Source organism: Panthera uncia, chromosome C2 (assembly GCF_023721935.1).
Source record: "Panthera uncia isolate 11264 chromosome C2, Puncia_PCG_1.0, whole genome shotgun sequence".
In the NCBI taxonomy this organism is placed as follows: domain Eukaryota; kingdom Metazoa; phylum Chordata; class Mammalia; order Carnivora; family Felidae; genus Panthera; species Panthera uncia.
Window position 1 is genome coordinate 96,062,985 of NC_064810.1, and position 20,289 is coordinate 96,083,273.

Consider the following 20,289-nt stretch of genomic DNA (forward strand, 5'->3'; position numbering starts at 1 on the left):
TGCCAATACCATGCTGTCTTGATGATGACAGCTTTGTAGTAGAGGCTAAAGTCTGGGATTGTGATGCCTCCTGCTTTGGTCTTCTTCTTCAAAATTACTTTGGCTATTCGGGGCCTTTTGTGGTTCCATATGAATTTTAGGATTGCTTGTTCTAGTTTCGAGAAGAATGCTGGTGCAATTTTGATTGGGATTGCATTGAATGTGTAGATAGCTTTGGGTAGTATTGACATTTTGACAATATTTATTCTTCCAATCCATGAGCAGGGAATGTCTTTCCATTTCTTTATATCTTCTTCAATTAACTGCATAAGCTTTCTATAGTTTTCAGCATACAGATCTTTTACATCTTTGGTTAGATTTATTCCTAGGTATTTTATGCTTCTTGGTGCAATTGTGAATGGGATCAGTTTCTTGATTTGTCTTTCTGTTGCTTCATTGTTAGTGTATAAGAATGCAACTGATTTCTGCACATTGATTTTGTATCCTGCAACTTTGCTGAATTCATGTATCAGTTCTAGCAGACTTTTGGTGGAGTCTATAGGATTTTCCACGTATAATATCATGTCATCTGCAAAAAGCAAAAGCTTGACTTCATCTTTGCCAATTTTGATGCCTTTGATTTCCTTTTGTTGTCTGATTGCTGATGCTAGAACTTCCAGCACTATATTAAACAACAGCGGTGAGAGTGGGCATCCTTGTCGTGTTCCTGATCTCAGGGAAAAAGCTCTCAGTTTTTCCCCGTTGAGGATGATGTTAGCTGTGGGCTTTTCATAAATGGCCTTTATGATCTTTAAGTATGTTCCTTCTATCCCGACTTTCTCAAGGGTTTTTATTAAGAAAGGGTGCTGGATTTTGTCAAAGGCCTTTTCTGCATCGATTGACAGGATCATATGGTTCTTCTCTTTTTTTTTGTTAATGTGATGTATCACGTTGATTGATTTGCGAATGTTGAACCAGCCCTGCATCCCAGGAATGAATCCCACTTGATCATGGTGAATAATTCTTTTTATATGCTGTTGAATTCGATTTGCTAGTATCTTATTAAGAATTTTTGCATCCATATTCATCAGGGATATTGGCCTGTAGTTCTCTTTTTTTACTGGGTCTCTGTCTGGTTTAGGAATCAAAGTAATACTGGCTTCATAGAATGAGTCTGGAAGTTTTCCTTCCCTTTCTATTTCTTGGAATAGCTTGAGAAGGATAGGTATTATCTCTGCTTTAAACGTCTGGTAGAACTCCCCTGGGAAGCCATCTGGTCCTGGACTCTTATTTGTTGGGAGATTTTTGATAACCGATTCAATTTCTTCTCTGGTTATGGGTCTGTTCAAGCTTTCTATTTCCTCCTGATTGAGTTTGGGAAGAGTGTGGGTGTTTAGGAATTTGTCCATTTCTTCCAGGTTGTCCAATTTGTTGGCGTATAATTTTTCATAGTATTCCCTGATAATTGTTTGTATCTCTGAGGGATTGGTTGTAATAATTCCATTTTCATTCATGATTTTATCTATTTGGGTCATCTCCCTTTTCTTTTTGAGAAGCCTGGCTAGAGGTTTGTCAATTTTGTTTATTTTTTCAAAAAACCAACTCTTGGTTTCGTTGATCTGCTCTACAGTTTTTTTAGATTCTATATTGTTTATTTCTGCTCTGATCTTTATTATTTCTCTTCTTCTGCTGGGTTTAGGCTGCCTTTGCTGTTCTGCTTCTATTTCCTTTAGGTGTGCTGTTAGATTTTGTATTTGGGATTTTTCTTGTTTCTTGAGATAGGCCTGGATTGCAATGTATTTTCCTCTCAGGACTGTCTTCGCTGCATCCCAAAGCGTTTGGATTGTTGTATTTTCATTTTCGTTTGTTTCCATGTATATTTTAATTTCTTCTCTAATTGCCTGGTTGACCCACTCATTCGTTAGTAGGGTGTTCTTTAACCTCCATGCTTTTGGAGGTTTTCCAGACTTTTTCCTGTGGTTGATTTCAAGCTTCATAGCATTGTGGTCTGAAAGTATGCATGGTATAATTTCAATTCTTGTAAACTTATGAAGGGCTGTTTTGTGACCCAGTATATGATCTATCTTGGAGAATGTTCCATGTGAACTCGAGAAGAAAGTATATTCTGTTGCTTTGGGATGCAGAGTTCTAAATATATCTGTCAAGTCCATCTGATCCAATGTATCATTCAGGGCCCTTGTTTCTTTATTGACTGTGTGTCTAGATGATCTATCCATTTCTGTAAGTGGGGTGTTAAAGTCCCCTGCAATGACCACATTCTTATTAATAAGGTTGCTTATGTTTATGAGTAATTGTTTTATATATCTGGGGGCTCGGGTATTTGGCGCATAGACATTTATAATAGTTAGCTCTTCCTGGTGGATAGACCCTGTGATTATTATATAATGCCCTTCTTCATCTCTTGTTACAGCCTTTAATTTAAAGTCTAGTTTGTCTGATATAAGTATGGCTACTCCAGCTTTCTTTTGGCTTCCAGGAGCATGATAAATAGTTCTCCATCCCCTCACTCTCAATCTAAAGGTGTCCTCAGATCTAAAATGAGTCTCTTGTAGACAGCAAATAGATGGGTCTTGTTTTTTTATCCATTCTGATACCCTATGTCTTTTAGTTGGCGCATTTAATCCATTTACATTCAGTGTTATTATAGAAAGATATGGGTTTAGAGTCATTGTGATGTCTGTATGTTTTATGCTTGTAGTGATGTCTCTGGTACTTTGTCTCACAGGATCCCCCTTAGGATCTCTTGTAGGGCTAGTTTCGTGGTGACAAATTCCTTCAGTTTTTGTTTGTTTGGGAAGACCTTTATCTCTCCTTCTATTCTAAATGACAGACTTGCTGGATAAAGGATTCTCGGCTGCATATTTTTTCTGTTTAGCACACTGTAGATATCGTGCCAAGCCTTTCTGGCCTGCCAAGTTTCAAAGGAGAGATCAGTCACGAGTCTTATAGGTCTCCCTTTATAGGTGAGGGCACGTTTATCCCTTGCTGCTTTCAGAATTTTCTCTTTATCCTTGTATTTTGCCAGTTTCACTATGATATGTCGTGCAGAAGATCGATTCAAGTTACGTCTGAAGGGAGTTCTCTGTGCCTCTTGGATTTCAATGCCTTTTTCCTTTCCCAGTTCAGGGAAGTTCTCAGCTATAATTTCTTCAAGTACCCCTTCAGCACCTTTCCCTCTCTCTTCCTCCTCTGGGATAGAGTTTGGTAAGTTCTTTATAGATTTTGGATGCTAACCCTTTATCTGATATGTCATTTGCAAATATCTTCTCCCATTCTGTCGGTTGCCTTTTAGTTTTGCTGATTGTTTCCTTTTCTGTGCAGAAGCAATATGAGTTTCAGTGTATCCTTTGAGGGTTTCTGTATGCACTGATGATTTTAGATTTTGACCTCTGCTTTCTGTGGGTTTTGATTTGCCTGGTATACTTTTCAAATCCTTCTATTTCAAATTTTTGGAGTCACTTCATTTTAGATGTGTGCTGGGTTTTGCTTTTGATCCAGCTAAAAAATAATTTTTATGATCATGAAATTGAGCACATTTAAATTTGTCAATATATTATATATAAAAGTATATATTATATATTGTTTGGTTTTATATTTCTCACACTCTTTTATGTCATTCATTGGTTATATGGGTTTTAAAGTTTTCACTGGATCTGTAATTTTTTCTTTGTTTTTACTTGGGGAGGGTATTATACATTCTAGTGGTAACTTTATACTCATAGGTTGGTATAACTCTTCTAGCCCTTCAGTTTTCTAGGACAGTAACCATTACATCCATGTCGACTAATGATAAAATGAGCATGTTTCTTCACTCCCCTCTTTCTCTTCTTTTTTTTTTTTAATTTAATATTTATGTATTTTTGAGAGTGAGAGACAGAGTGTGAGCTGGGGAGGAGCAGAGAGAGAGGGAGACATAGAATCTGAAGCAGGCTCCAGGGTCTGAGCTGTCAGCATAGAGCCTGACACGGGGCTCAAACTCACAAACTGTGAGATCATGACCTGAGCTGAAGTCGGACCCTTGACGACTGAGCCACCCAGGTGCCCCTCTACCACCTAATTTTATTCAACAATGTGATCTTTTTTTGTGCTTCTTTTATTTTGTTAAATTTATTTATACTACTATTCCTTGACTTGTTGGTTTAAGTCCTTTGTCTCTTAGCTGTTGCTGATTTATCATGAATGAAGCTTCTCCCTAATCGTTCCAGTTTTTGTTAAATTGTATCATTTTGACATTGTCAGGCATGTGGCATTTACCGTCTGTTTTGTTATCCTACGCTTCATATTATTTTAATCTCACTTCTACATTTAAAAATATACAGCACTCTCCACTAAGTCTTTTTCTAAATTTTCCTCAGTCATCCATCAGTTTACTTTGTAGTAGTTTTCTCGAAAAGGTCTCTTAGAAACAATAGTCCCCGAATTTCCTGAATGTTGAAAATTTGCATTTTTAGATTTGTTGAAACTTTTGTATTTTTAGATTTGAGGCACAGATTGAGTGTGTATAATATCCACACTCCACATGTTCTTTCCTTGATTTTCTTGTTGGTGTTGCTCTGTCTTCTGGTGTTGATCATTGCTGTGAAGATATCTAATGCAAGATACACATTTCTCTCCTTTTAAGCGACTTGATCATTTTGTCTGGCTGCCAAATGATTCTCTTTAAAGTCTAATAATTTGACGAAGATGTGCTTCGGTTTGACTTCTGATTCTGTTATTCCTGGTGCCACAGTATGTCCTTCCTGTGTATGTCAGATTGTCTCTAATTTAAGGAAAACTTTACACATAATACCTTCAAATATTTGTTCCATTTTGGTGTTCGTTCTGAAGGACTCCTCTGATTGTTGTGTTGGTTGAATCTATTTCTTTTTCAGTGTCACTTTCCTCTCTCATTTCTCTTCTTTTCATTTTCACCTTATTATATTTGTTTGTCTCATTTGTAAACTCCATTTCCCATTATGTTACCACACACTTGTGAGTGAAAATCTCACTTGTGAGATTTTTCCTGAGCTCTGCCAGCTCACTTTCCTCACTTCCTGTTGTGACATTTCCGGAGCTCTTTCACTTCTGCTCTGTGATCTTCCTTTACAGAAATAAGTGCTTTTTCGAGTTTTAAAATATAGTTTGTGACAAAGCACTTAGTAACAATATTTATCTGGCCAGTGGCAACGTATTTCTGGAGGTAGTTCATGTATTGATTCATTCTTCTCTTTTAAAATTTTTTTAATGTTTTTATTTATTTTTGAGAGAGAGAGAACAAGCAGGGGAGGGGCAGAGAGAGAGGGAGACACAGAATCTGAAGCAGGGTCCAGGCTCCGAACTGTCAGCATAGAGACCGACCTGGAGCTGAAACTGGTGAACTGTGAGATCATGACCTGAGCCAAAGCCAGACGCTCAACCAACTGAGCCACCCAGGTGCCCCTCTTCTGCCCTTTTTAAAGTTTGTTTTGTTTCATTTCTAATTTTGCTTATAGTCCTTTGTGTCCACTCTATGCCATTTTTTTAAATTTCCTTTCTTAGTTTTAATGAGTTGGATTTTTTTAGACCTGAAGTTTGTAGTAGGTCCCTAGGTGAGAGTTTGTGGTGTGGGATTGGAGCGGCCTTCAGTTTTTACAACTGACAGGCAAACTGCTTTTAGGAAAAAATGGCTCATGTGCGTGATTCTTCACGTAGCCCTGCCTCATCTGTTTCTCTGAACCAAACAAGGTGTCATGGAGGGCTTTTGCTTCCGGCCTTGTTCACCTCTGTTTGCATCCATAGATATAAATGAAAGATAAAGCATTTGTACTGCAGGGTGAGCCCCTCACCTTTAGTCAGTGTCTTTTTGCTAGAACTTTCTGAGATGCTGTGGCTGCTGGCCTTCTTACACTTTCAGACTCATCACCTTATCTCATGTAACAGCTCTTTGGCTGCCCTTCTACCTATTTTGCAGGCTGCAGGTTACCTCTATCTTTGGGCTTCACTCACGTGGAGTTTGTTTGCCAAATTATTATTTGTTTTCATTTTTCCTGGTTGTTCTAGTATAATATTCAAGAGAAAATGGGGAAGGATATTGACTTATACAATCATGTTTATATGGGAAGTGGAGAGGGTTTTTTTTTTGTTTTTTGTTGTTTTTTTTCCCCTAGTTCATATATGTAAAGATGGCAGTATACGGTGAAGTTGTTCAATGTTTATGTAGTTTATTTCATATTCCTCGGGGTTGCCATTTAAAGTATTCCTTTGTCCCGCTCCAACCTCATTCTCTCTCTGTTTTGAACCTTGGTCACATTGTACTGAATTATTCAGAATTACCTTATTTTTGGGACAGAGAGACAGAGCATGAACGGGGGAGGGGCAGAGAGAGAGGGAGACACAGAATCGGAAACAGGCTCCAGGCTCCGAGCCATCAGCCCAAAGCCTGACGCGGGGCTCGAACTCACAGACCTCGAGATCGTGACCTGGCTGAAGTCGGACGCTTAACCGACTGCGCCACCCAGGCACCCCTACTTTGTTCTCTCTTGTTAACATTTCCTTTCCCTCTTGCGAACCCGTCTTCACCTCCGTGGCCCTTCTTATCAATTAGAATCCTATCTGGACTTCAAAATCTGCCTCAAATAGTGTCTAATTCTTCAAGCTTTTCCTCTGATCTCTGCATAGTGTTACAATCTCTTTATATGCTTAACCAAAATTTCTGTTGCTCCTATTTTCTCAGAACTGTAACTTATTGTACTTGATATTTTGGTCATTTGGGCACTGCGCCTGCTTTCTACCAGTTGGAAGAAGGCCTGCGACTGAGTCATATTTGTGCCTCATTTATGCCCAAGCATAGGACATTGTGCATAATATACATCCAGTAAACATTTGTTGAAATGATAGAATTAAGCAAAAGGCCAAAATTATTTTCTTGAATGCATGGCACAATTTCCTCCTACATCTCACTGATGCATAAGACAGCCACTCATGGGGGATAATTTGGCTCTTTTTTTCTGAAGCCACAGATCCCTGTAGATCAAAGTGTCTTATAAGGACGTGATTGCAGAAGAGCTTGTTTAGTGGTGCAGTCAAACTGTTTTGATTGTTTTCATTGTCTTATTTCAATACAGAATAATCTGTTCTTGGCTTATTATGAGTCTTTGATAGCTGCTAAGTAGATGAAAAAGCAAAAATGGAAAACACAAGCTTCTTTAGTCTTCTACTGCGAAGTGGTGGAAATCATCATGGTATAAATACATTAATAGAACAAACTCTGTTAAAATTTAGCTTTTTAATTTAAACCGAAGTCAAAGAAATAGCAGGAACTTAAGAGAAAATCCCCCCAGATACACTCTTGGTGTTAGAAACATACAAATTTTCAGATGAATTCAAATGGGAATTTTCTCCCCACTATTTCATTTAATTGGGCCTCTTACCAAGTATAATTTACATGTTATTTTCTTCATCATTTTGTAGCTTTGAACGCTGTATTTGATGAGAAAAACCTGTTCCCCAAAGAAATTCTGGATCGTGAACGAAGAGCCAAGCAATTATATCAAGAAACAAGTAGTGAAGTGAAGATTAAAAGAAATAAGAAGCAATTATAATTGAAACAAAAATAAATATTTCATTGTCACATAAAATATGAATATAAAATGTGGAGAGGAATCAAGAATTCTGTGCCATTCTTTGACTCTATGTTTAAAAAAAGATTTTTTAAATGTTTATTTATTTTTGAGAGAGAGATTAACAAAGTGTGAGCAGGGAAGGGGCAGAGAGAGACAGAGACACAGAATCTGAAGCAGACTCCAGGCTCAGAGCTGTCACCGCAGAGCCTGGTGCAGGGCTTGAACTCAAACTGTGAGACCATGAGTCAAACGCTCAACCAACTGAGCCATCCAGCTGCCCCTCCTTGACTTTGTATTTAAACTTCAGGAAGTTTCACCTTCAGACAATGTCTTAGTGCTGCTTTTATCCATCACCTTTCACTTTCTGTGCATTCTTAATAAAAGATAGATTGGACTACAGAGGGGCCAATATTAACTGGTATCATCTATTCCCAAGTGGTTTTATATAAAAATGTGCATTTTCAGAGCAATGCATTCTAACCAGTTGCCCTTCTGGTTGCTTCTATAGGCAAATATTTTTGATCAATTATTATTATAAAAACCTGCCTTGAAGTTAAATATGGAAAGTACTAACACAGCGAATATCTACAAACTTAACTAAGAAAACCATTTCCACGTATTTACATACTTTCTAGTTTTTTGAAAATGATTCTGATAATGCAGTCAGACCATGTCAGTAGCAGCTATTCCTATTAATTCTTACAGACTTATATCCATTCTTCTGTGTACCTATTGAGAAATTACTGCATATGTTCTGCTTCTGTATTTTATCTTACCATATTATTGAAAAGCATAGCACTACCAAAGAAGTAATAGTCTCAGAAAAAAAATTTTTTTTGAAGAGACTGGGGCTAGGTATAGGACTCACTCTATGTAGAAGCTCAAGTGGGAAATGTTTGGTTCTGAAAAACAATGCCTCACTTTTTGGATCCATTTTTCTTTATAAATGTCATCATCTACCAGGTAACCAATATTCTTATGCTGCTTTATTTATTGTGTTCTGTAGGAGTAATTAATAAATTCATTCATATAACTTTAGTTACTACACATTTGCATTTTAAAGACTTCTTTCAAAACCATTTGTATTTTTTAGAAGAATTTTGTACTAACACACACAAGTAAAGGAAATAATTAACAATATATTAGGGGTCTATTCTGTTCAGTAACTGCAAAATTTCATTGCGTGTAAGCCTCACAGTAATCGTATACCTATTATAAGGTTAAAATCTGAGATTTGGATTTGTGAGAAGAATGCCCAATTATCTATGGCAGAGTTGAGGTCGGAGCCTGGGTGTGTTTTACTCCAAAGAGTGTGGTTTTGCACTTCAACTTTCTGTTCACTCTCTTCTTGTTAGTATAAAGTCAGTGGACTGAACTTTAACAATGGAGTTTCCAGAATCAGTGGAGCAAACGTTTTAGCTGGTGAGGAGGGAGGCAGAGGAAAGGTTTTCAGAAGACACTGCCTATTCCATTTACATTTAAGTGCATCCTGATCAGGCCCTGTGACGTCTATGTATACTGCTTTTCCCTTTCCTTGAATGACAACCACATGTGGGAAAGACTTAAAAGAAACATATATTTGAATGTATCAACCAACAAATGTTGGTGAATGTTATCAGAGTGATAAAGACTCTGGAAACCATGTTCCAGAGAAACAGGTAAAGAAATGGGGAAGTCTGGCATAAGAAAGAAAATTCATGGGACATATAACCTGTTCTCAAATATTTCAAAGCTGCAATGAGGAAAAAGAGTAGAAGTAGAACCAATGGACACAGTTAGAAGGAGGCAGATTCTAGAATTCTTTCCTGATACCTGCTAAAACAGGAAGGGATTTCTCATCTCCCCTTCCCTTCCCTTCCCATCTTGGTGGAGAGGAGTTGGCAGCAGGCTGGCTGCATGGCTGTGAAAGGAAGAAGGAGGAGCTGAGAGAAGTCATATGCTCACTGGATGGAAGAGTATGGGACTGGGGAGTGGGAGGAGTGTTTAGGTGGTGGAAAGGCAGAGAGGGTGAGTAGAGGAAATGGCCGGCACAGTTGGGAGGTTGCTTACACTGAGAAAATAAACATTAAGTAAATGAATAAATTCGTGAATATATTAAGAATGAGAGGCAGGTGTCTCACTTTTATAGAGGTATTTATAAAATTTCAAAGGGGGGAAGCTAGAAAGAACCCTGAGATCACAGATTGGGTCTGAGATTCCAGTGTGAATTCATGGTTTTAGAGGAGGGAGGGAGGAAGGAAGAAAAGAAGGAAGGAAGGAAAGGAAAAGAAAAAAAGAAAAAGAAGGAGGAAGGAAGGAAGAAATGTTTAAGAGTGATTAAGAAGCTATGTTTGCAGCTTGCTCGCAAATGATTCAGAAAATGCTAATTATAATTGTGTCTACACATACATACACCATATATATATAATACATGTATATAATATATGACTTTATGTATATATATACATACATACATACATATATAATATACATACATATATACATACATATATACATACATACATACATATATACATACATACATATATATAATACATACATAATATATAATGTTATATATATTATATTATATATTATATATTATATATATTATATATATAGGAGAGAGAGAGAAGGAGGGAAAGATTAGCTATATAGATTGAGCATACATATGTGGTAGAAGGCTAACAATTGGGAAAACAGAGAGGAGAGAGGGAGATGGTAGTTCTTTTTATTATACCAGCAAATTTTCTGTAAATTTGGAAGTATTTCAAAGATTTTTTTTTTTTTTAGATGAAAAAGGTTGCCTTGGGAAAAAAAGATTTTTTGAGATGTTCCAGCAGAGGCTGAGTAACTCTCTCACAGGGATATTGCAGAAAATTCTTGCACTGGTCGGGAGGTTTGATTAGATAATCCATCATTTCAAACTTAGAGCATATGATTTATGAATCATAGATTGATGACAATACAGTGGAGTGAAATTTGAGCCACATTTCTAGAAATTTAGAGGAATATTAAGATGTTAAAGAGAGGAAATATGGGTACCACGTACTTTGTGAAGGCTCTATTTTCCATTCATGCGCCCACCCATCCATCTGTTCATCCATTCATCCACCTATCCAACCAATTATCTAAGATACATAGAAGGGAGTGTTTTAGACACCAGGTATATACCTATAAATAGAATACACTTCTCTTACCATCAGGTTCCTGGAGTGAAAGTACATAAAATGCAGTGATTTATTAAGCAAAGATTGAATGAGCCCACTAGTTTTACTGGTATAAATTGGAAATTCTTTTGCTAGACATCTTTTTCTTTTTCTTTTTTTTTTTTTTCTTACCCTTGTAGATGACTTTGTTTGAAACGATTAGTGAAATAGTCTGTTTCATATGGACATACCTTCTCTCTGTAGCCTACCACATGTGTAAGGCAGTTGTGCTGTGTTAAAACCCTAATCCCATCTTTAATTAACTTCGGGGGCTCTTCCAGGAAAGGAAAAAGACATTTAGTTTTTATGTCTCTTCTATATTACAGCATCTAATTGTGCTAGGCAGGTAGCAGGGTCTCACCTATAAAATGTTAATAGAACTGAAGACTTTATAAGCTATTTCTGAAATTAACACTTAGGTTCAATGATTTAAGATCCATTTTTTTCTACAGTGAAAGGAACTTGTCACATTAAAATAGAATGTGCCAGAACTTTCAATAGGCTACTTTGTTTGTAATATGTAGGTTTACACTAAATATAATTTAACCTGTTATCTTTTCAGAACATTTTCCTCTTATCACATGATATATGGAGCAAACTGAGAGAGGAACAAAATGCCTGAAATTAACCCATGCTCAGATAGAATAATTAGCTTTTAAGTCCTATATTAACGAGAACATTTGCTTGTATGTTTTTAAAGTTGGGAATTAAATACAATTTTACTTTTAAAAAGCTACAAAATGCTAAGCAAGATAATGAGACTGAACCTATAACTTCTTGCTATTGTTTTTATTATACATATCCCCAGATTTATTTTTTACAGTGGAGGAGTGATGGCACTCAAATTTATACCAAGACACTTTGGCTCTCACTAATGAAATATTATATATATTATATATTTATAATATTTAGAGGAATATTATATATATAATATATATATTATATATATAATATATATATTTCAAATATATATATAAATATTTGCTCATGCTCTAGGGGCAAAATAGAGTTGTAGAAGGAACAGATTTATGAAAATATTTAAAAGGCCTGCAGTAATATTTTACGGACAATTGTGGTATCATTGTCAATTAAAAGAGCTTAAACCAGGGAGGAGAAATTCTTGGCCATTCTTTTTTACTCCTCAAGAGACAGGAAAATGTACAGTGTGCTTGAACTGCTCTAACATAAGATCCTTACAGAAAGTTTCATTAAGTGATCTTACTAAGACAGAGTGTCTGTCTCTGTCATTGCAAGGAAAGCAATGACCTGTTCCTGGGTAAATCACATTATGATCTGAGTAATATGGAGAAATAATAACTTGGTAACTCAGGGTACTTGTGATGGATGTTTGCTAGTGTCACTACAGGGGTAGAAAAACATTGATTGAATGAGAGTCCTTGGACATTCAGACTATTGTTTATGAATTACACAGTAAAGCAAGAAGGATAGAGCTCTTGTGCTGCCTAACTCTGTTTTTGGAAAATTATCTCTAACAGTGTTAAGCTAAAGCTGGAGAGGAGTTCGCTTATGTTAGAGCAAGTGATGTTAGAATATAACCCAAGACTTAGAAAACATTAAGAGATGCCTAGATGGACAATTAAGAATTTTAGTTAATTAGGACATTATGGCCTATAGCAATTATCAGGCTTCCCATGGCTTTCCGTAAGCTCTAGCCCTGTCAGGACATTGAAAGAAATTACTTCTCAGGTATTTACATCCATTTTATCTTGTTTTTATAAAGTTATCAGAAGTGACATTACATTTAGTTATCAATGGTGACTATTTGTTTAATTGCATCTGGAACAAATTTTCCATTTCTCTTCTCGGAGACCACGGATGAATCAGTGTGTTTAATATCTGATTGCCATTGAGGTGATTGATTTGAACTAGAATGAGATCACAATCCATTCAATTATGAATCCATTTTTTTTATTAATGAACTACTGGTAGAGAAAATTACGTAAAAGTTTAAAGGCATGTGAAAGTAACACTGATGTGTATTACCAAATCACCTATGTTTAATCGTATTGTCCTCCTATGATTTGGTAAATCAATAATCTTAATCTGGTCTTTTTGTTCATCATAGAGGGTATATTTCTTCAATATCCACCCTTTTTCCTAAGGATTAAAATGAGCCTTGTAACCACAGGAAATTCCTGTGACTATTGTATGATTTGATGAATTGTTGAGAACTTTGTAAATGCAGCAGCAATTTGTCTCTGCATTCTGGACTTGATTTAGCTTTATCCTTTTTCTCACAGGACTTCTGCATCAGATTACCACTGTATACCATCATAAATATTTCAGAAAGCCTGTGAGAAACAAAAAGAACTAATTACTAACCAATTTACAAGCCTTGGCACATTCTTCCAAATTCTGTTTCTACTTACTATAAAAGAAGTGGAATAATGGATTAAATAATATAAGCTTAATGCTTTTAAAAATTTCTGTTATGGTTTTCTCTCTCACTTCTTGCCTATTGTGTCATTGATCATTAACCGATATTAGTCCTTTTGTGCAAATGTAGGGAACACCTGCTTTGGGTTTAGAGGAATTAATCATATAGTGTTCAAGATAAGTAAATTTGGCCTTGACTGATCAGGTGTTTTATGTACTAGTGTTTCCCAGCAGGCACATTTCAGTTATAACATCACAGTGAATAATTAGAAGCCAATTTGGGGTAAGTACCTTAAAATTAAATAGCTTTTGAATGCAGTACATATGCGATAATATTGATCATGAGTATTTAATAGAGCAGGGGACTGGCATTTCAATTCACTTTGATAACAGATATTATTTAAATTTATCAAATTAACACATTACTTTTATTCTCCTTAAATAATGTCATTATAAATTTGAAGGTCAAATTCTTATAGGACTTTCATTATGTTGTTTAGTTCACCAGTACTTCATGCTTTCTAATGAGATCTAATGAGATAGGATCCAAAACACAATGAGGTTAAGTGAACTTTTGAAAACATTTCGTGTGTGTGTGTGAGATTATAATTTGTTCAATGCCTAGAAATTTTCTGGGAGAATTAGACGCTCAAATAATATAAAGTTTTTTTGATGTTTAATTATTTTTGAAGGAGAGAGGGAGAGACAGAGCCTGGGGGAGGGAGGGGCAGAGAGAGAGGGAGACACAGAATCTGAATCTGGATCCAGGCTCCGAGCTGTCAACGTGGGGCTTGAACTCACGAACCGGGAGATCATGACCTGAGCTGAAGTGGGACGCTTAACTGACTGAGCCACCCAAGCACCCCGATGCTCAAATAATATAAATTTTAATTATTAAGATTATTAGTATAATGAGAGGATACCCCTCAGATTCTACCATAAGGAAAAATTTGTATCCTTCATAGTATTGTTTACTTTTGTATTACAAACCAATTACATAAAGATGTGCCTAAAGAACTGCCACTTGATGACTTAAAAGTACTAATAACATTGTGACTACTTATATATCTACAAACTTCTGTTTTTAATCAGAAATCTTCTGAGATAGTGAATGTATTTGAAAATGATACATAGGGGCACCTGGGTGGCTCAGTTGGTTAAGCAGTCTGACTCTTGATGTCTGTTCAGGTTATAATCTCATGGTTCATGAGTTCAAGCCCCATTTAGGCTTAGCGCTGACAGCTCAGATCCTGCTTAGGATTCTCTCTCTCCTCTCTCTCTCTCTCCCCTCCTCCCTCTTACATGTGCTCTCTCTCTCTCTCTCTCTCTCTCTCAAAATGAATAAACATTAAAAAGAAAGAAAATGGTAAACAGAAATTTATTTTTGTGTGTAAAACTTTTCTTACTCACTGGCTTTTACTTTTGTTGCCCTTCCAATCACAACCTTATGTACTAACTTAATCCTCAATAAAACATTTGATAATATATATTTATATTTGCAATTTACCAACATGCTATTTTTTTAACATTTGTTTTAAATTGCATTTTGAAGTCTTTTTCCTTTGCAAATTGTATATCTAAACAGAGTTTAGCTACAAATATTAGAAGGCAATTTGAAGTAGCTACATAATGACTCCACAGATTAGCTTTAGAGAGTATTTGACTATTAGTAATCTTTATATGTAATAGTGACTCTTAACCCACTTATGGGTCATGGTGACCCTTCCAATGGTCTGCAAAAGCCCTTTAGAAATATAGTTCTTCATTTTTAAGGGTAACAATACATTGTTCTGGAGGCTTTCATCTTTACCCCCAATGAACAGTTACTTCCCAGTAACCTATGAAACTAGGAGTTATTAAGAGTTCCTGAAATATAGTGTTTGCAAGGTAAAATTAGCATTACTAAAATTTATGAGGTTTTGGGGTCAGTATTCCATGAAGTCTAATATTGCAAAACTCATTCTCAAGACGTAATCAGATGGTTGAATGTCCTGTACTTTTAGTGGAGGGCACTTGAATAAGGTGTCATTAGTGTTGTGACTTGGCTAAAGTTTTCAGCTGCAGCTTTCTTACGTGTTAACTTGTCAAATTATTCTTGGTTTCTTAAAAAGTGCTTTTTTCTTTTGTTATTGTTGTAGTGTTACATTTAATTGCATTTCCTTACAGGTTTTCTGAGTTTTTCCTTCCTTTGAAAAAGTACAATGTGAATTTTAGGGTATTTCACCCTGTAGAAGTAGGAGTCCACAAAGTATGAAAATTCATACCATAAAAACTTTGCCAGATTACTCAAACTGATTTAGAATACATTAACTTTGCACTATTATAGGTTCAAAACCACACTGGAGTGTCTTCATATTTTATTCCATTTCTCTTTTCATCTATAAACCATTTTCGAGTAGTGTGGACAGAGGATTCCCTTGATAAAGAGTTACAGGTATCTCACTTAAAACCATGGGAAAGATAGGAAAAAGTATCATTTAGCTATTTAGAGATCATATTGCTATTGACGTTGTTCCAGAATTATAATTTCTTCTTTGATTTTAGAAGACTGCCTTATGTTTTGGACTAGTTCTTGAAGGAATATAAAAATGCCATTTGCACATGCTTATTTCTCCTAATAGATGAGGCTTATTCTGCAAACTGGCATGAGAATCTCCTTGTAATAATGTTTGACTTAAGACAAAGAATTCTAATAGGAAGAAGGTTGTCAGTTGAGCTCACTATGGTCACCTCTGGTTATTTTGAAAAGTAATGAATTTTAAATTAATGCACAGAAGTCAAAATGGATAAGATCTTGTTGTGGAGTCTACTGTTGATTTGTTCTGGAAGTCAAGCCTCAAGACCCTTGGCTCAAAGAAATATCGAATTTGCAGTGGATCTTTATCAAGCTATTTGTTTATCTCATAAGGACAACATTATATTTTCCCCCCTTGGAACAACGTTGGTTCTTGGGATGGTACAACTGGGAGCAAAAGGAAATGCACAGAAGCAGATAAGACAAACGTTAAAACTTCAGGAAAACTCAACTGGTGAGATTCTTACATATAATTATTAAAATTTTTTTTTAATGTTTATTTATTTTTGAGACAGAGAGAGAGCATGAGTGGGGGAGGGGCAGAGAACGAGGGAGACACAGAATCCAAGGCAGGCTCCAGGCTCGGAGCTATCAGTGCAGAGCCCAATGCGGGGCTCAAACTCACAGACCAGGAGATCATGACCTGAGCTGAAGTTGGATGCTTAACCAACTGAGCCACCCAGGTGCCCCATTACATATGATTATTTATGCTGGATAAGATCTGGCCAATTTTTTTTTTTAAATTAGAAGTTCAGGGTGACACAACTTAAATCAATGGAAAATGTTATCAAAAGTGTAAAATTATAATAAAATGGAGAATTGTATACAATAATAATTTTAATTGTTTCCCAATGAAAATGTTACCAAAAGAATTTATTATTTTTAATACAGATATAAAGCTGTGAGTGTGACAGTATATTTTCTTCTGGTCTGGTTTAGCCAGATTTAATTAATTGAGATCGTGTTGTGTGCGTGAATGTGTGTATATGTATGGTTTTCTGTTTGTTTGTTTATATTTCCACTATCATGATGCTATGATCATTTTTCGCATCAGTTTCAGAATATGGTTCTTAATTGTTGCATATCATGGCCTCTTATGGAACTATCATTACTTACTTAACCCTTCTTCATTAGGTTGTTTCCAGTATTTCTGTTATAAAAATGCTTCAACGAGCATCCTTACCCAGAAATCTTTGTGTGCATCTCTCATTACTTTGTTAGCTTTCTAAAGTTAGTTTTCTAAATAAAATTTAACTTTTTCACTTAACTGAGACCAAGAAAAAGTATTAATTTATACATTTAAAAAGCTTGTTTGGTTAATAGTTTTTAAAGAAAATCTGAAAAAAAAATTACATAAACCATCCAAGGCCTTTTGGCGTTTGAGGGGTTGCTGTCTTAGAGTCTCCCAAAGGCCTATCTGAGCTACTGTAGAGCTTTGGTGCTGGTGTCCTGTTTGAAAGGGCAGTTGTCCCTTTCTCGGGCTATCCTGTGTTCTCGATTTCCATAATAATTTTAATTTTAAACTTCCTCATCACTGTCAGATAATATGTCCTAAACATCAGAGCAAATTTCCAGATTTTTCGATTTGGAAATGTAATCACTATAACTATAACCAATTTCAGTATGTTTGCCTTAGAACAGAGCATTTAAATTTAGGAATTTGCCTTTCTGTTTTTACAAAGTCTCATTTGCTTCATTTTAAATAAAGGCAATTTTATGTAGAAAAGAAGTTGGTGATAGTGAAGTTAATTGCAAGAATTTTCCTTTGTGAATAATGTAAAATGAAGCCACTGTGTTCCAGATTTAGTCTTGACTGTCTAGATTAATTTCAGCAAATCCCATAAGAGAGTCGCAGAAGCATTTCATCACTTGATACTGCTTTGAAAAGTAAAAATACATTTATAAAGATATGTAAAGTTGACTCTAAGATAAATTAGCAAAATTAGTGCCTCTGAAATCTAAATTACTCTAAATGGGTATATCTTGTAGAGAAACAGAAATGTTAACAACTCTGGATTGTGAATGTAATGCTAATCATAGCAATAATGATGATGACACTATCAAACATGTATATAGTGTAGCAGACACTTTTTTCTGTGCTTGATATCTGCTCTCCTACTTAATATTTACAGTTACTCTGTGAGGCAGACATAACCCTGCTGTTTAGATGAGGACATGGAAGCAAAGAAAGGTTAAAGTAGCTTGTCCAGAATAAATTCCAAAAATGATTCAGTAAGAGTTCTAGATCAGAAGAGCAATATATTATATTTTCCTTGGGAAAATATAGACAGGCAATTAAACATTAACATTATAACACATGTAACAAAATCTATCAAAATTGCTTTCTTTTTTTTCTTTAACTTTTTTAAATCTTTATTTATTTTTGAGAGAGAGACAGAGTGTGAGCAGGGGAGGAGCAGAGAGGGAGACACAGAATCTGAAGCAGGCTCCAGGCTCCGAGATATCAGCACAGAGCCCGACGCGGGGCTCAAATTCATGAATCGTGAGATCATGACCTGAGCCGAAGTCGGATGCTCAACTGACTGAGCCACCCAGGCGCCCCTCAAAATTGCTATTATGCTTTGTGAAGGAGAGAGACACAGGGATACAGTTGGAAGGTTATTGCAAAAGGAAAAGGAAGATGAGCCAGAGAGAGAGAAAATATGAAAAAATAAACTCTGGAGAAAAAAAGGAGGAGAGAATTAAGGAACAAAGAAAAAGGAGACAGAGTTAAGGAAGGGAACAGAGTGGAAGAGAGCAAGGAAATGGAGAAGAGGCCCAGATGGTCTAAAGAAAGAAGAGCAAAGTGGTGTGAAGGGTGGAACAAGGTGTAAGGTCAGAAGGTGGTACCTGGTAGGGCCACATTGGAACCCAAGAGGAACAGGAAAATCACTAGTAATGATCCTGTCCTCATTGAGCATTTTTACAAATGTACCTCATGGATTTCTTTGATTAATACTGATTTTTACTGTTACAGTAAAATATTATCTTGATTATTGAGTCTGCTGGCATCTCATTAAATTTCATGCTCAATATAAATGCCTCCTTGACTCATCTTGGTCCTGGCCCTGCCTTCCATTCCCAGTGGTTATCAAAAGTTACTACCTGTCATACTAGGCTGTTTTATGTTAACACCTGGCTTATTCTACAGATGGTCATACAATTCCTGGCATCCTATCCCCACAGGGCTCTCAGTGTCCTCAGTTTTCCTTCTTTCCCCCAATTGTCAAAACTTCTGCTCAGAATTTACCTTCTCTAGTCTACTGAGCATCTGATAATGCTCCATTTTGCTTTGCCTCTAACATGCTGCTTACTAATCAAAGACTAACTGGGGTGCTTGCTATTCTAACAGTGTTATGGAAAGGGGGTCAGCTTTGCATTCTGATCCCAGTTCCAAAACCAAATAATCTTGTGATTTGGCACCTCTCCAGTGACTGTACGTCTCTGGATTTTAGATTCCTCACTATAAAAAGAAGAGTTTTAATAAATGATTCATATGGACCTTTTGGCTAAAATAATCTATAATCCTATGACTGCCTTTGTTTTCATCTTTAGATCTCTCATATTTCACACACAGTTGGCCTTTGGGCTCTTAATAGCAGGAGAAGTAAACATGTACTGAATTTTAGAACATTTTCTGGAGGACTAGTACAATCAAACCAAAAGTTATATTCACCCCATGGCCTATAGGTGTTCTATGACTCTGTTTTAGGAAATGAAATAAATTTATTCTCACTGCTTATTGGGAGCCATGTATACATATTCGTTTTGATCTGTGCTAGAAGAGGTTATTAATCTGAAATTAAATCAAATTTATAAGACAGATAACTTTACATTCTCCTCCAAACTTGTGCTACTTGATGACATTTTTCATTGACTTCTGAGTCCAGTGATTTATCAAAGGGAAACTGACTGTTTGTCACACAGTCTTGGACCTTAAGTACATGACATAAATCTATTTGCTCTGACAAATGAGTTGGAACTATTTTTTCTCCCCTTCCCCTCCCCCCCCCCCGTTCCTTTAAAGATGTCCATAAATTACAAACTTCTGAAGATTGGTTTCAAATTCTGCCACTTCATTTCTGACCTTAATTAATTCTTTTGAAAAAACTCACATGCCTTAACTCAGAAAGTCTCTGTAGCTTGCCTTTATTGAGATATTTCCTCAGCTTCAAATAGCAAATGATTGCATCTAAAACCATCGCAGAAACCAGTTAAATAGATTAACTTTCATTCCTTCCTTATGTAAGAATTCTAGGATTGTAAAGACTTACTGAAATTCTTCTAATCCAACCTAAGGGAAGTAAGTTTTTAGGGCTAAGATTGTTTATATCTGTATCTATATCTCCAGAATGCAGCATCATGGAGTTTGAAACATAATGAAATATACCTCCCGGGGCCTGCGATATGGTTATGTGGGTTGTACCTGCGCAAGAGCAGGGGAGGACAAGGAGACAAGTGGGAATGGAAATGTAAGCTCCACTCAGCTAGACGAGATATGAGGCCACTGGGCTGAAACCCTCCTCCTCCCCCACCTGTGAGGGAAGCT

The 20,289-nt window shown here is 36.2% G+C and overlaps 2 protein-coding genes across 3 annotated transcripts in view; both read left to right on the plus strand.

Annotated features, from left to right (window-relative positions):
* The window catches only part of WDR49 (WD repeat domain 49), a 145,813-nt gene extending 137,184 nt beyond the window's left edge, over window positions 1–8,629 (plus strand). Inside the window, exon 19 of the mRNA XM_049628591.1 lies at window positions 7,429–8,629. Coding sequence (XP_049484548.1) covers window positions 7,429–7,559 — 131 coding nt within the window. The 3' untranslated portion in view covers window positions 7,560–8,629. The remainder of the gene's footprint in view (window positions 1–7,428) is intronic.
* A 5,626-nt stretch (window positions 8,630–14,255) lies between these two features.
* SERPINI2 (serpin family I member 2) overlaps window positions 14,256–20,289 on the plus strand; it is a 32,963-nt gene continuing 26,929 nt past the window's right edge. Inside the window, exons 1-2 of one of the 2 annotated variants that reach the window (XM_049628593.1) lie at window positions 14,256–14,269; window positions 15,938–16,194. In XM_049628593.1, coding sequence (XP_049484550.1) covers window positions 15,948–16,194 — 247 coding nt within the window. In that variant the 5' untranslated portion in view covers window positions 14,256–14,269; window positions 15,938–15,947. Of the gene's footprint in view, window positions 14,270–15,729; window positions 16,195–20,289 lie in introns of those variants that run through there. The other variant, XM_049628592.1, reaches the window with a different exon arrangement.